Source organism: Pundamilia nyererei, unplaced genomic scaffold (genome assembly GCF_000239375.1).
Source record: "Pundamilia nyererei isolate P.nyererei 1_Seehausen unplaced genomic scaffold, PunNye1.0 scaffold00068, whole genome shotgun sequence".
Taxonomy (NCBI): domain Eukaryota; kingdom Metazoa; phylum Chordata; class Actinopteri; order Cichliformes; family Cichlidae; genus Pundamilia; species Pundamilia nyererei.
The window spans coordinates 2,208,778-2,224,307 of NW_005187469.1; the positions used below are offsets into that span (position 1 = coordinate 2,208,778).

Below are 15,530 nucleotides of genomic sequence, written 5' to 3' on the forward strand. Positions count from 1 at the left end.
ATTTGACATGCAATTCGGTTATTAAGAAGTTGTGATAAGAGAAAAATGCCATTTTCTTTTGGGGGAGGGGTTTCTCAAGAGTTATTTTATATTTTAAATAATAATTTTGGAACCACTTTATCAACAACTAGGTTTACATTTTGTCCCAGGACAGATATAATTAACCCCCAAATACATGTTTTAATAGCTTATAGATATTTTCAAATTCATGAGTGGGACAGACAATGTTCTACAACTGTAGGATTGACTCCTATATGTCTGAAAATAGCTGGGATAGGCTCCAGCGCCCCCCGCGACCCTGAAAAGGATAAGCGGAAGCGAATGGATGGATGGATGGATGGATGTCTGAAAATATAAAATCTGAAATGTAGCATTACGGTTTAAAAAAGAAATCTGCATCAAATTATGTTTATTAAACTAAAAAATTTAGTATAAAACTAAAAAGCATTTTGAGTTTATGACATTTTAGGAACGTCACTTATCTTCCCTTAACCTAAAGGTATTTTTCCTCATCCATCCAGTCAAGCCTTTTATAACTCTCAGGGATGTACAATGATATGAGCCGATTTTGTGACACAGATGAGGTGTTTCTAATAAATCCAATCAAGTCCTCGAGGTGACCAAAATTAATCCATTTGCTTCATAGAACATATTTAAAAAACCCGAAATGACCACACACACAACAATAAGTGGTGTGTGTAAGATTAAACTGTGATGTATTGAAAATTTCCACAATAATAACATTTGAATCTTTATGTTGACTTGCCACATTACATTGTGGACATAAAAAAAGAGGGAAAATATAATTGAGCTAGTTAAAATTGTATTTTCTGCACTCATAAGCCAAGAAATGAGGGCACATACACATAGTAAGTAAAGCACAGAGGTAATTGCTATGATTAAAAGCAGTTTTCCATTCAAATAAGAAGTTCCAGTATTCTGCTATTATGCATGCTAGCTCATTGTTATGGCACCCCTGACATTTTATTATCCCGAGCCACATTTAATGTCATTAGTTCTACCTGTGCTTTTGTGCTATTACCACTCAAAATGCCTACTGTGGTGTTTACTGGTGCACAACTGGATGCCAACAATTTCTTTGTCAATATATCTGCTGGTGGAAAAAATCTTTTTACGTGGTGTATGAATGTGTCAAACATTTCATTTTGGGCCCCGTGGAAATTAAAATCAAAGTGAAGAGAGGGATCTGCAATCTGGATAACCCATTGTAATTAAAGCATCGGCACATATTATTCATTGAACTTTGTGCGCTGTACGCCCTTGGTGTTTTTCACATTAATCCTTTTATCACCTACTATGCACTCATGTTTTCATGGTTTGTCATAATAGAATCAATGTAAGTCATTCTACAATAACACCTACATATATAACTGTTAACCAAATGTCAGAAGTTTATTGTTTACATTGCTAGATGTACATTGAAAACCAGGTTTTTATAAAGAAACAGAGGCTAAACTACTGTATATATTACATCAAATGGCAATGTGTAACACTTTGAATATCCAGTCCAGAGTGAGATGCAAAGGATAAGTGTTTGCATGTTCATGTGTGTTGAAGACTTTTTTTTGCTAATTCTATCACATTGGAATTAGATTGCTTTCACAGGCTGCCATTATACTGTGTAGTCAAAAACATTTCCACAGAAGGAAAAACAAAATATGAATCAAAACATAAAATAAAGCACTTTGTTCTTGTTTCACTGCAGATTATGAATCATTTCCTCCTTGGCAATGAGATGTGTGGTCTTGTTGACCAGAGACATAAGTGAGTTGAGTTTGTGTGACCAGTCGTTGAGCAGGTCATTGGGGTCTTTGGGCCGCTGAAAGTTGATGATGCCAGCCAGCCGGTCAACCTTGGCGTAGATGGTCTTGTTTACAACTAGGCTGGAGAGGAACTCCTCCGACTCCTGATAAAGTATTTAACGAGAGAGAGAGAACTGGGTTAGTGCCTCTTATTTATAGTTTTTGAGTGTAACTCGGCAGTTCCGAGTTACACTCAAAAACTACATTTAAATGAGTTATTTAGCTATATTGTTTTACTTACATCAACAGAGAGGTCAAGAAGGTTAGCCATCCTTTTCATTGTGATTCTCGTGTAATATTTGGCCATTATTCGGATGTTCTGGGGACAGCAGAAAACACGTGAAAATCATATCACGGTTATCAGTGCACATACAATGTACCTAAATATAAGAGCCAGACAGTTTATCCACTCAATCTGCATAAAGCTTCAGAGTCATCTTTATCTCAGTTGCCTCCATTGTATTTCTATTGTATGTCCAATTGTGTTCCATTTAGTCCTATTACATATTAATGATCAAGGAACTGACCTCACAGCCCATTGTTCATTCAGTGGGTTAAATTCAGTCATTGTGCAAATGTAGTGTTTATAAGGCTGGGGAAACCTGCAGTCAGCTGAGACTGAATAAGTCACTTGGATGAGTGACAAAATGTTTCTCCCACTGAAAACGCTACGTCCAGATGAAGAGAATCAACCTTTTGGGATTAGTCCTTGTATCTATTTAAATTGAACTCAGTCTCTTGATCATTATAAGAAAAAAAGGTTTTGAATGGTCCTGCCAACTACTTTACTTTAGTAAAAAACGAGGGGAAAACATGTCACCCACTGACAAGTTTAAAACTAAGAAAGCACTCAGAAAACCGTCAAAACTAAAACAAGTCTAACAAAGTGTCACAGTTGTGTGTTCAAACTCCAAGTGAGAAGCCCCTGCTCTCGACAATAGGACTTACATGCTCGACCACTCTATTCTTCAGGTCCTTCCACCTTTTCTCCCCTTCCTCTGTATAAGAGAAGACATCTGTTGCAGGGCTGTTGGGTGATCCGTCTCTCAGCTCTTTCCCATAATCCTCCACCAAGGAGGCCCAGCGCATTAACTCCATGGTAGTGAACTGTTTCAGAAGGTCCCTGGGACAAGAAGAATATTTATTAACAACCCCTCCCAATAAAACTTGTATCTACGCCTTGCTACGGAGAGTAAACACCCAGTATCAACATATGTGAACATTGCTGTGGTTAGCTCTCCCAAGTAGCTTAGGAAAAAGTACTGCCTTGAATTGTTTTGTTGATTTGTTTGGATTGTTTGATTACGTAATTATGTAGGAAAACAACGGCAAAAGAAGAAAAATGAAGCAAAACACAGTACAATACTGCTCCTCTTTTTTTTGACTCAGTTTACTTATCTGAAATAAGTGGGAAGAAGTGCACACTTATTTAATCACATTCTTCCTTCATAAGATACTATTTAACCAACTTAATTATTGTTATAAACCTCAACAACATTATAAACACTTCCAATAACACAGAATATAAACAAAATGAAATACACAAAATAATAATCTGATCATCTTTATATTTACAACTCCATAGGTTCACATCTGCACATGAAAGCCAAGTAACTCCACTTAGGGAATGTTAATTACAAAATCCAAATAAGCACAAAGTAACAACCAGAGACATTCACTGAAATTCAACATTGTCCCCTTCTTTACATCTCTTGAGGACCATATCCATACCATACCTCTCTTTTTGACCTGCTTCATGTTTGGACACTGATTCAACCTTTAACTGTCTGACTCCACACACTCAAACTAGAACTTTTCCTGGTAGTATACACCTTCAGTTTTGAAGTTGCAAAAACCCCATAAATTATAACTTCATTCTCTCAGAAAAAAAATGCTTTGAAAATTTCCTGGTAGCTGATTATGTTTTGCTCTTCAAAAAAAAAAAAAAAGTGCTGTCCAGAATTTCACAAGATCTACAAATTTTAATCATTTAATCTTTAAAAATAGTCAATTTATAAAGTCCTTATAACCTGAATTGTAAATGATCATTACTGCCTTTAAAATAAATAAATAAATAATAACAGTGGATGTGATGTACTTTTGTAGTTATTGCCCCAGACCTCTGCACAATAGCTTAAATAAGGTGAAGCCAGCAAATCATCACCAGAGCAGAAAATATTACCATCATCAGCAAACAGCAACATTTTTAAATAGTTTTTTAGCATTTTCTTGAGATAAAAACATTTAGCAACTTCGCTAAAATAGCAAATACCCACTGTGTGTGGGACTGTCCACAAAGATTCATATAGTAATTGAGAAAAGGTAGCAAGCTACATTATACTGTAACATATATTGTGTTTTCTTTGTATTTTTCTATTATCTAGCCACAACACATCTGTAACTTACTTTTTTAGAGTACAGCAGCACCAAAAGAAGCAAAAATTATTTCTCACTTGTATTTCGGGATTTCTTCCAGTTTCTTGTCTCCACTGATTCTGTGCACAAGGTCTGACTGCTCGTTCTCATAGGGTGAAAGAATCACATAGAGCACCACACTCTTCAGGGCCTGAAAGACAAAAAAGTAGCTGCAGCACTCAACAAGCAACGAGCAAACTAGACATACAGGAAGAAAAAAAGAAAAAAAAAAAAGACCTAATTAACTGTTACACATAAATACAGATTTCAGTAACAGGACTAAGAGAACGTCTCCCTCCAATACTTTAGGACACATTTAGTCAGGTTAATCAAATACACTTGATTAACTGATCTCCTTCTTTCATTTCTAAGTTTTATGTGTAAAAAAACAAACTATCTGGTCCTTATCAGGTCTTAGACTTAGGTAAATACAACCTCAACTGAACACCACCACAGGAAATACTACACCATCTCATTAGTTATTCAACAAGTTAAAATGCAGAAGCAGTGAGTGAAAAATTAAGTACATCCCTACTGCTTGCATAGGAATTAAGTGTCTAAGTAGCAGCCAGGTGCTGCTAATCAAATACACTTGATTAACTGATCATCAGCAAGCACGATCACCTCTTTAATGGTGGATGGTTTGCTGGACAATGATTCCAAGGACACCAGCAAATCTATAACAGATTGACGCTTTTCTTTTTCAGCCAAAGTGTTGCAATGGCCCAGTCAAAGTCCAGTCCAGATTAAAATGCTGCAGGGTGACCTTAAGAGAGCTGTGCATAAACAAATGCCCACAAAGCTTAGTGATCTGAAGCAGTTTTGGGGGCTGAGATTCCTCCACAACACCGTGAGAGACTGAGTTATACAGAAACTATTACTTCAAGTTATTCCTGTCAAAAGTAGTTCTACTACCCATTGAATCTTAGGGCGTACTGGGGTGCGTGTACTGGGTTTTGTGCCCCCTCCCCAGACACACACACACACTAACTTTTGTTAAATAATTACATGATGCAATACGTCATCTGTTATTGCTCATCTGAGGTTGTATTTATCTCACTTTAAGACCTGCAAATATTACAAAAAACAGCAAAACCACAAAAAAACAGTATCATTTTCTACAGGAAACCCCTGTCATTATTTGTAAACAAGTCAGCAAGCTGAATTTGCTAATCACAAAGTTAAACATCCGTTAAAACAACCTTTATACTCTTGACAGTAATACACACACACACACACACACACACACACACACACACACACACACCTGTTGCCACTTGCTGCTGTCCTCCAAGATGCAAGGGGTATCATAAATGGCCCTGTAGTGTTTGCAGATGGACAGGTAGGAGCCCTCATGCTGGTCCACCTGAATCATCAGGTTGTAGTACTTCAACTTCTGCTCCTGAGTTGTTCATGAGAAAAAAGTTTGATTAGGTCAGCCCTTGAAGCTAAAACCTACCAAACTGATACAAGAGGGTACAGATGCCACCCATGAAAATACATTAAAATATAATTTCATTGCCATCTTTAATTAATTAATTCCCAGTTCCTGGTCTGTTTCATACCTCTGTGCCCTCCTCTTGGAAAAACTTGGTGTTTATCTTCTTGCTGATGATCTGGGTACGAATGTAATCCTTGACAGCAATGCAAAGCCTCATCTGTTCCAATATAAACTCCACCTTCTCCTTTTTCTCCATTGAGCCATATGTCTCCACCTGATCAGAACATGCGTGAGTAATGAATGGGAATATTTATTTAATCTTAATCTATGTATATTTAAACTATAGTCATACAAATTATAAAATCTCCCCCATACACCCAACAGCAATAAGGAAACAACAACTACTGCACAGACCTCGTCATCTTGAAGGTATAAAATTGAAACCATCTGTTCCTTACCTGTAATTCTTGAAGAATGGCAGCTGCCTCTTTGACCTCTCCATTTTGCTCCTTGATATTAGCTAAGGTCTTTGTTAGCCTGGCACGCTCGATCTCCACATAGATCTGTGACGTGGACAAATTTAGAGTGTTAGTTAAGCAAATAGTTACTATGACCTGCCTTCAACAGACAACAGACATTTGCAAAATAGTTGTGTGTAAACCAGACCACATTAATTTGTGATTGGAAGTTTAGGCATGTGAAAAAAAAAAAAAAAAAGAATTTTTCATTCCGTTTTTCACTGAACTGAATTTTTCAAGAATTTCATTGATTACAAAAAAAAATTCACCTTTCAGATTTTAGGTAACTGTGACCGTATTCAACCTGCAATGCTTAAGCTAGCCTAATCTCTCATTATTTAGCTGTAACTTCTTTGATAGCTTTCCAAATCTATACAAATTTTCAGATATCAACATTAAATCACATATATTCCAGACCTTTCCAGCTGTCACAGTGCGAAGTGTGTCGATTAGCCTCAGCTTGATGGTGAGATCAGTCACAGCATCCACATACTTGTAACATTCTTGGACCATTTTGGCAACAGCCTAATAGAGGAAAAACAAACAAATAAACAAAAACAACTAATAGATTCAGGTTGTATTAACTTTCAAAGAATGGTTGTGGGTTATTAAGTTAAGCTTATTAAAAGAGCTCTGAATTTAAGGACTTGTCTTGACTAAATTTTGTCGGAGTGGTACTTTCCAAAAAAGTGTATTTAGCATTTTACCCCTCAGAGGAAATCATTTCAAAACAGATCCTGATCTTACACTATAGATAACATTGCAGCATGTTTTCATTAAAAACAGTTACATGACCAGTAATTATGATTGCTCATGTAACTGAGCAATATATTTATACATTGTAATACAATTTGAAAAAAGGCTTTAGAAGCATGATAAAATGTTTCTGTATTAAGACTGTAGATTCAGAAGAATGTTTTAGGAAAGAATTGATACAAAACAGGAATCAAGACAAAAGAGGTATGTAACCTGTTTGAGCTGACTCCTCCGTTTGGTGAGTAGCATGATGTTTTCATTGAGTGCATCCCAGTCCTTGGCTTCATAACACATTTGAACCACAGCCACAAGGATTCTGGAGGTTGATACCATGTCTGATGCCTGCACAAAGGTTAAAGGCAGATTAAAAAACAAACAAACAAGCAAACAAACCAAAAACAACAGCAATAAAAAAAAATACATGTTAACCAATATACATTGCAATCATGAAAAATTAATTTCTTATTTCATCAACACATCTTTCAGTTTTACAAAAAAGACTTTGCAAAGAGAATTATGCGACACTGTTCTCTGGTTAACCGTGTCCATTCGTTTACACTCCTATGATCAGCTGCACCTATTAAAGACTGGGTCTGAATCTGACATCTACAAATAGTTTGAGAATGGAAAAACAACTTTAACTTAAGAATGTGTTTTAAGCTCAATTTATATTATTTATGTTACTGTCACATCGGACCCGAGTTCTTAGATGTATTTCCTAAGCTAAATGGTCAAGAACACAAATTGCAACAGTGTACATCGACTTACTGTTCTGGTTTGCTTCTCCAATGATAACAAGCTCTCGATAGCTTCCTGCAACTTGCCCTCCTGCGACAGAAGAATGCACAAATACAGTGTCAGATATATTTATTGCTGTAAGCTGACAACAGGTAAGTCCTGCTTTTGTACCAGCAAAATGTTTAAGTCACTTTTCCAGGTTAGCAAACTAGCTAAAGGTTTAGCTAACGCTAAGAATACTAGCATGCTAGCGAGTATAATAACAAATAAATACCTGCGTGTGTGTGTAAACAGAGTACACTGGAAGTTTATGGAAGTAAAAAAATCCTCAAATTACAAAGTAAAGTATATTTACAGTATATTTGGTCATAAGAGCTATCCAGACAAAGCCAGTAACGCTAGATGCTAGTCTGAATGCTAACACTGATCTCGCTGCACCATGACTCAGCCGGCGCTGGCCTCTTTTACAACCCGCTTACTTTAGCCATTTTTTCACATTCCGGGAGACGCTGGTCTACAGTTGAACTGTAGTCGATCTCCATCTTGACAATCCTCCCATCGGATCTTTCAGATCGCTCCTCAGACATCTTTGCAGTGTACAAATGAAGATAGCGCACGGAGCTTTCTTTTCCTGCGGACCACTGTTTTACTTGTCAAACGAACGATGCTGCGAAAGCGACCAATCAAAGTCGAGAACTAAACTTCTGTCCGAGGCGCCTGAAGGACCGACTATGGACCCCGGTATTTGTCAGGCAGACCTGGTAAAATCCTGATTTTCCCTGATCGTTGGTCAGTAAGTTTATAGTTAAATAATTTAAAGAGTCTGACGTTGAGTGGAATCTTTTAGTCTTTGACTAAAGTTCAGAAGAATGAATACGAATCTATTTATGTTAGTTACAGAGACAGAATACAATAAATAAATGAATAAAAGTTTCCTTAATAATAGATTTTAGGGACTCGTGGACAGGTGACCAGTCTGCCCCAGTGTTAATATTATATATAGAGCCAGACATTAACACCTATGGTCAAATTAGAGTCAACAATTAGCTTAAACCCATGCCTGAAGGAGGAGGACAGCTGGTACCCAGAAAAAACATGTAAACACTACACAGAAAGGCACCAGATTAGATTTAGACCAACGACCTTCTCGGAATAATATTAATAATACAATTTAAATTCAAATACGTTTACTCAGACGGTCATTTTAATCTGTCTAAGCTGTTCTTTTGACATTAAAAAAGACGATATAACCATGCATCACCAGCAGGATGTGCTGATTCACCATTTTATAGCTCAATTCATTACTCAAAGCAAACCGCAAAATAACATCTTGAGTGAGTTCGAGTTTATTACATTAATGATGAAGCCAAACGTGCTTAAATTGGGACATAAGTGTTTGTATGGTGTAGTTGGGTGTAGGCGACCTGTCGCTGCACTAATTACTTATTCCGGACACTCCATTAAAACCTTATTGTTACCGTTTAAATATTTGGCTTCATGTGATTGAATAGTTCCTTATGATGAGCTGCTTGCTGTTGCTTTAACTGAAGAACATACTCACATATTGGCATACATACTAGTAAAACTAATCAGTCTTTATTTCATAGATATTGCAAAAAGCCTGCTCATATATGTTTGACATGCTCAGTATATTTGTTATGTGGCCGACTGAAAGAGACTGCCATATCTGTCCGCCGCTGGCATCAAGTGAAAAAAGTATAGTGGATATGAACTGCCTGGTATGGCTTTCCCTCCACAGTAAAAACAAAACAAAACAAAACAATCAATCAAACAAAAAAACAAACAAAAAAAACACTCCTGTGGCAGTAAGACTATGCTGTTTTACATTGCTGTTCATATATTTTACTTAATTTGCTCTTAGACACGAGGACTATAATGGTGACAAGGCTAAGAGTAATGGTTGAGCGTTTTGGTGGAATCACCACTGACCACATAGCTTAGAGGAAATAAGAAGCCATACTTTAAAGAATAATAGTGGAAATCATGTCGGTGGTGAAGACTGAAATGGAACAGACACATTATTTTACCATTCACAGAATAAAGCCTCACGTGCTTGGCAATCATCAATCAAATGGTCAGGGTGAGTGAAGAACTTTGTGAATGGACAGGATTTGATTGAATGAACACATCGTGTAATTGCAGCAGTCCACCAGGAGGTGTCCTTTTAATGTGTGCGTTGATGTGTGCTTTGAAAGGCTCCCAGTAAATAGAGCCAATGTGGGTCAGTGATTTTCTTCCTCCTGGCAGAGAAAGCCCCTAAGCCCTGAACTAGAATCAGTTTGATCCCAGGGCAGGCTCAGTCAGCATAGACCTCAGAGGCCTGGTAAACTGAACATGACTCGGCTCTGTTGAGAGAAAGATCAAATATGGAACAAGAGCTCTGATTGCGAAGGCATAAAAATAATCTCAGCATACTTTCCAGACTTCAAAACCATCAGGAAGAGCTCAGCGTGAGATTGAGCTTCAGATGGTCTCATCATTATTGTGATCATCAGTACAGTCAGCAACAAAAATGTCGTAAATGTCATTATTTTAGCCAGACATTTGACGATTTTAACATAGCATACTGTTGTACAAGTGCAAAATATTTTTGTGGATCAGAGTTCATCGTTATCTACTGAGAAGGATTTTAGATCCAACAGTGTGGGTCAAATCAAGGAAAATTGTATTTTTAAGGAATCTTGAAACTGTGAAACTTTAGACGGTATGCCTGTGTATAATTTTTATAGGACAGTGATTACAGAGTTCAGTGGGTACCTTGACACTGTAATGAGAACTGTATTCCCACCATACTTGCCCACGATCCCACAGAAACAGGCATCTGCTGGTCTTTAAAGGATCGTGGCAGATTCTCTAAACACTGTAACAGTAAAACAGCAGAAGTGATCATATGTGGTGCACATGAAGAACAGAGCCCATACAGAGGCCAGAGGGTGCATTGACAAAGGTACTGAAAGGCTCTGAAATGGGGTGGCATGCTCCAGTGTACTTCAAGTGGGTGTCCTGTGGTTACTCTGGCTTCCTACTAAAGACCAAAGACATACACGTAAGGCTAATTGGTGATTCTAAACTGGCTGTGGATGTGAGGTTCTTGAATTGTGTAATTAAAGTGTAACTTGCAGTCGGAAGCCTTTTAAGTGGTCAGTAAAACTATTCTGTTGTTGTGAACCTGCAGGCACAAATACCCACAATATAAGAAAACCTGTAAAAGTAAGCAAATTCAAAACAACCTGAACTGAGATTAAAACAGAGATCAAAAGAGAGTTTTAGAGGGGTCATAAGATTATAAAAGCACCTGTGCTGCCATTTAAATGTCTTGGAAACGTCCAAATCCCACACACGCCACTGCTTTGAATGCACAGACTAGTTTGCAGTGAGTAAAATTTGTGCTTTTTTCCAAGCTCACATTTTTATTTATTTATTTTTGTGTTAATAATGCAGCGCCTGATGTCATCTGTAGATCAGATGACATCGGGCGCTAATCTCTTTTCTAATCAACACAGACGTTATTGAAATTTTTGGGCCGTCTTTAGGTCAAGTAGTTACGCGAAAGACCATCACTGTTCGACAGCCGGAGGGGTTTAAGATAAACACAGACTGTCAGAAATTAAATACAGGCTTTGGATTTTAAGAAGCTCTTCCTTGTTTTATGTGTCACTGACTAATGAATTAAACCTTTGTGTGACTGTGCTTCATGCAAGGAATGAGTTTTGTGATATCTTAGGACCTGTCTTAAGACATGTCTTATCATATGGTTTTGAGGCATTTAAAAGAATGTCATATTTACCCAGGACATGGCTATAAAACAGTTGCACAGTTGTATCTTAGGCTTCTTTTTAATGGCATGAAGCACATTTTTGGTATTCCCCTTTGAAATCCATAAAAAAAAAAAAAACAATACCACCCATGCATCTCTGGAGTGGTAACAGAATTCGAATACAGCAATGATTAAATTCAATTTAGTGTACTATAGTACTGTGGACCATGGTTCAGGGGGTTGGGAAGCTCATCTTGTAACTGGAAGGTTGCCGGTTTGATCCCCAACACTGTTTGTCTTGGTCATTGTGTCCTCGGGCAAGACACTTCACCTACCACCTACTAGTGATGGCCAGAGGGGCCGATGGCGTGACATAGCAGCCTCGCTTCTGTCAGTCTGCCCCAGGCCAGCTATGCCTACCACCAGTGTGTGAGAGTGAATGAATAGTGGAGTTGTAAAGCACTTTGAGGGTCTCGAAATACACTATGTCAATGCAATCCATTATTAATATAGCAGCCATGGATGTGTTTCTGTGCTTTGGGTTTAATAATCCTTTACCTTACTGGGCTGTTTGAAAGCCAAATATGTGAACACAGTTACATTGAATCACAATGTATTTTATAAGACGTTCTTTTCAGTGCAAGCTCAGGTAAATTTAGCACTTAAATTAATATTTGCAGGTTCACAAAGAAGTGGCACGTGCTTTATTGCTGTGCCAGCGGGGTTAATTTTCTTGAGTGCTGTATTATGCAAGTTCTTTCTTTGAAAATGTGACTCATTTTGTTCATAAGGCCCAAGTAAAATGGTGCTACTTAATGTTAGACCATTAACTAGAACACAACAAGGAAAACTGTAAACATTTCTCTCAAAAAAGTGTTTTGAATCAATGTTAATCACTTGAATCTTCATTCAGTTAAGTTTATTAAGAAAGATGAGTTGAGTTGATGAGGAGCTCAAGCTTTGTGTTAAAGTTATCTTTTGTTATTCCTAATATATGGTGTAAAAACTTACATTGCTGTGAGGAAACTCACATTACATGATGCTTGTTTTCATATAGCTCTTCTGTAGCAACTGTGCCACCAGATATTTTGAGTTAATGTTAACTGATCACTTAATAATGTATCCCTGTAAGCAATGCCTTTAAGAGCATTAAATGTTTTAGCTATTAGGTGTGTGATCTGTACTTTAACTTTAACTGGGGCGATCGGGGCTCAAGAGTTGGGAGTTCGTCTTGTAATCGGAAGGTTGCCGGTTCGAGCCCTGGCTTGGACAGTCTCGGTCGTTGTGTCCTTGGGCAAGACACTTCACCCGTTGCCTACTGGTGGTGGTCAGAGGGCCCGGTGGCGCCAGTGTCCGCCAGCCTCGCCTCTGTCAGTGCGCCCCAGGGTGGCTGTGGCTACAATGTAGCTTGCCATCACCTGTGTGTGAATGGGTGGATGACTGGATATGTAAAGCGCTTTGGGGTCCTTAGGGACTAGTAAAGCGCTATATAAATACAGGCCATTTAACATTAACGAGGCCACAGTCATGCACAAACTGGTCACATTTGCAATTTTTTTATATTCTTACAATGCTGTAACATTTAAAAAAAAAAAAAATGTACGACATCTATTTGAATTTATTCTCTGTGTTAAAGTATGGCGGATTCTAGCAGGCGTAGCTGACACTAATGGACAGCAGCATTACTGTCACTGACAAAATGTCTTGTTTTCAAAAGGAACTCACAAACTACAGAAATCCAATTACAAATACAGAGTGTTATACAAGTACCAGAAGGTACTTACTGAACTCTACTGGAGTCAGAAATATTAGCACCAATATTCTGAAGGTCTTGCAAAGTTTTTCCCTTCAACCCTTACTTAGGATGAGACAAAGATCTGTGCGTGTGTTAAAAGAGGGCACTGGCTGTCAATGTTAAAATAATAAATGAAGGTTATGGAACAGTATAATAATAGTTCCCAGATCCTTTAGGCCAAATTTTTGGTCAAGTGAGTTAACAATCCTGACTTCCTCTCTTCAGATATGTTGTGAAACCTGTGTGTGTGTGTGTGTGTGTGTGTGTTTAATGGGTGAATTGTGCAAACTGTACAGTTCGTTTACATCCCACTGAAAGGCCAACATTAGTAGCTGCAGTTTATAAGACACATGTTTGCTGTCTTGGCTCTCAGGTATCATGATGGTCCTACTGAAAACAACAAATGAACCATAACCCTTGTATTTAGCTTCTCCTTAGTTCCTCTCCAGCTATCTGAAGCCATCTGGACTAAGAACGCAGTACACAGCATAACCCCTAACTCATTTTAAAATGCTGTAGTGTCTGATCCTCTCAAAATGTTCCCACCATACTCACCCTGCTGAAACTATCTAAAACTCTTTATAGCTCACTCTCAGTGGTCTGTGCATATGTGCTAAATGCGTCTTTGATCGAGAAGCAAAAGCACTATGTAGACATGTGAGAGGAGGTTGGGGGGAGTGCAGCAGTGAGCTGATGTTTCCTGTGCTGTGGTTGAGCAGACCGATGTTTCCAGCAAGCCGCTTCGTATTTCAACCGGCCAAGCAGAGGAAAGAAGGGGGGCCTAGACTGCTGTTAAGTGCTTACATTTTCCGATACCCCTGCGAGCTGTTTTTACAAGTGTGTGTGTTTGTGTCGGGGGGCGGAGGGGGTTGCAGAGGGCCTCGTTCTCATCTGACTGAAGGACTCGTTTAAACCGCAGTTTTACTGCCTACAAGCTGAAGGCTGCTTAACAAACGCTGCTTTAAGAAGCCTTCAGCTTTACTCGTCAGCAGTTTAGCTTTTTACTTCTTGTGGCATCCCCAACAGAAAGCTGTGCAGCCAGCATGCAAAAGGCAATGCCACATCCGGTGAATTAGCTTTTTCAAAATAATAGCTTAAATAATCGCACCCTAAACTTTAAAGCAGGTTTTTATTTAATGGAAATAAAATGTAATCCACTAAATCTTGAATAATCACTTTTTTCTTTTTCTTTAAAAATATAAATTAAATATCTTTTGTTTTCAGTGCAAATAAGAAATTTGCTTTTGCATCTTTGTACTTAGTCATTTACAAATTAACTGAAAGTTAAGTTCGACCAGTGTTTGATGCCCACAGATATAATTAGTTTTGGCAGTTTGATGATGAACAGAATTATTAAACAACTCGCATAATATAAACACATTCAGACTAAAAATTAAAGGCATTAAGGAGGAAGGAGTTGCACTATGTCTTAATGGATCTAGAAAAAAAAAGCACGATAGGGTGCAAGGAGAGGAACTGTGGCACTGTATGAGGAAGCCGGGAGTGGCAGAGAAAGATGTAAGGGTTGGTGAAGCATACATATGAGCACGGTGAGACAGTGGTGAGTGTGCAGTAGGAGTGACAGTGGGTGTGGCATTACATCAGGCATCAGATACAGAATACATGTGTGTGATTGAGAGGAAGACGGGTGAAACAGTGAAGATGCAAGGAGCAGAGGTAGTGAAGGTAGATGCTAGTGACAGGGTGAGATGGAGGCAGATGGTCTACTGTGGTGAGTGGTGACCCATAAAAGGAGCAGCCTGAAGAAGAAGAAGAAGCCGCACACAGGGCAACATTTTCATGTAACACCATAGTGATGCAAGTTCTTAAAAAATTGTTATTCTTAATAAAATACCCTCCTCTGTGAAACCAACATCAACTCTTCACTACTTTCATCTTCTCTGTGGACTCCCCCCCCCCCCCTCCTGCCTGACAGCCCCATGGTTAACATCCGTGGTCCAGTATATCCACTGTCCCTCCTCTGCACATGCCCAAACCACCTTTCCTAATGTTGTCCTCAAACTCACTTCCAATTGAAACTTGCAAAAAAAGTAACCTGTGCCTTTTGACCCTTTGGAATATGGCGTTCCACTTTCTGGCAATACAAAATAGAATAAAGTATAAATAGTTAAGTGAAAAATATGTCGCCAAACAACAACAATGATGTGTATATGTAGAAAACGGGATCAATTCAAATTGCAGTCGCACACTTCTGCTCTTATTTTAATGGTCCATATGCTCACTTCCGGTTGTGTCCAGCGTCATT

At 38.3% G+C, this 15,530-nt stretch overlaps 1 protein-coding gene across 1 annotated transcript; it reads right to left on the minus strand.

Annotated features, from left to right (window-relative positions):
* Positions 1-1,388: 1,388 nt before the first annotated feature.
* Positions 1,389-8,459, minus strand: psmd12 (proteasome 26S subunit, non-ATPase 12). Its single transcript, XM_005736295.1, has 11 exons — positions 8,171-8,459; positions 7,722-7,781; positions 7,167-7,295; positions 6,615-6,722; positions 6,138-6,242; positions 5,804-5,953; positions 5,506-5,640; positions 4,277-4,389; positions 2,772-2,946; positions 2,065-2,142; positions 1,389-1,927 (listed from the first exon to the last, which is right to left on the minus strand). Exons 1-11 carry the CDS (start codon positions 8,276-8,278, stop codon positions 1,718-1,720), a joined length of 1,371 nt encoding a protein of 456 aa, XP_005736352.1. The 5' UTR covers positions 8,279-8,459; the 3' UTR covers positions 1,389-1,717.
* Positions 8,460-15,530: the final 7,071 nt, after the last annotated feature.

Coding starts and splice junctions, on each gene's coding strand:
- psmd12 (XM_005736295.1), bottom strand. CDS start 8,278: ATGTCTGAGGAGCGATCTGAAAGATCCGATGGGAGGATTGTCAAGATG. Junction 7,782..8,170: donor AATGTGAAAAAATGGCTAAA/GTAAGCGGGTTG, acceptor CTTCTGTCGCAG/GAGGGCAAGTTGCAGGAAGC. Junction 6,243..6,614: donor GCACTGTGACAGCTGGAAAG/GTCTGGAATATA, acceptor TCCACGTCACAG/ATCTATGTGGAGATCGAGCG.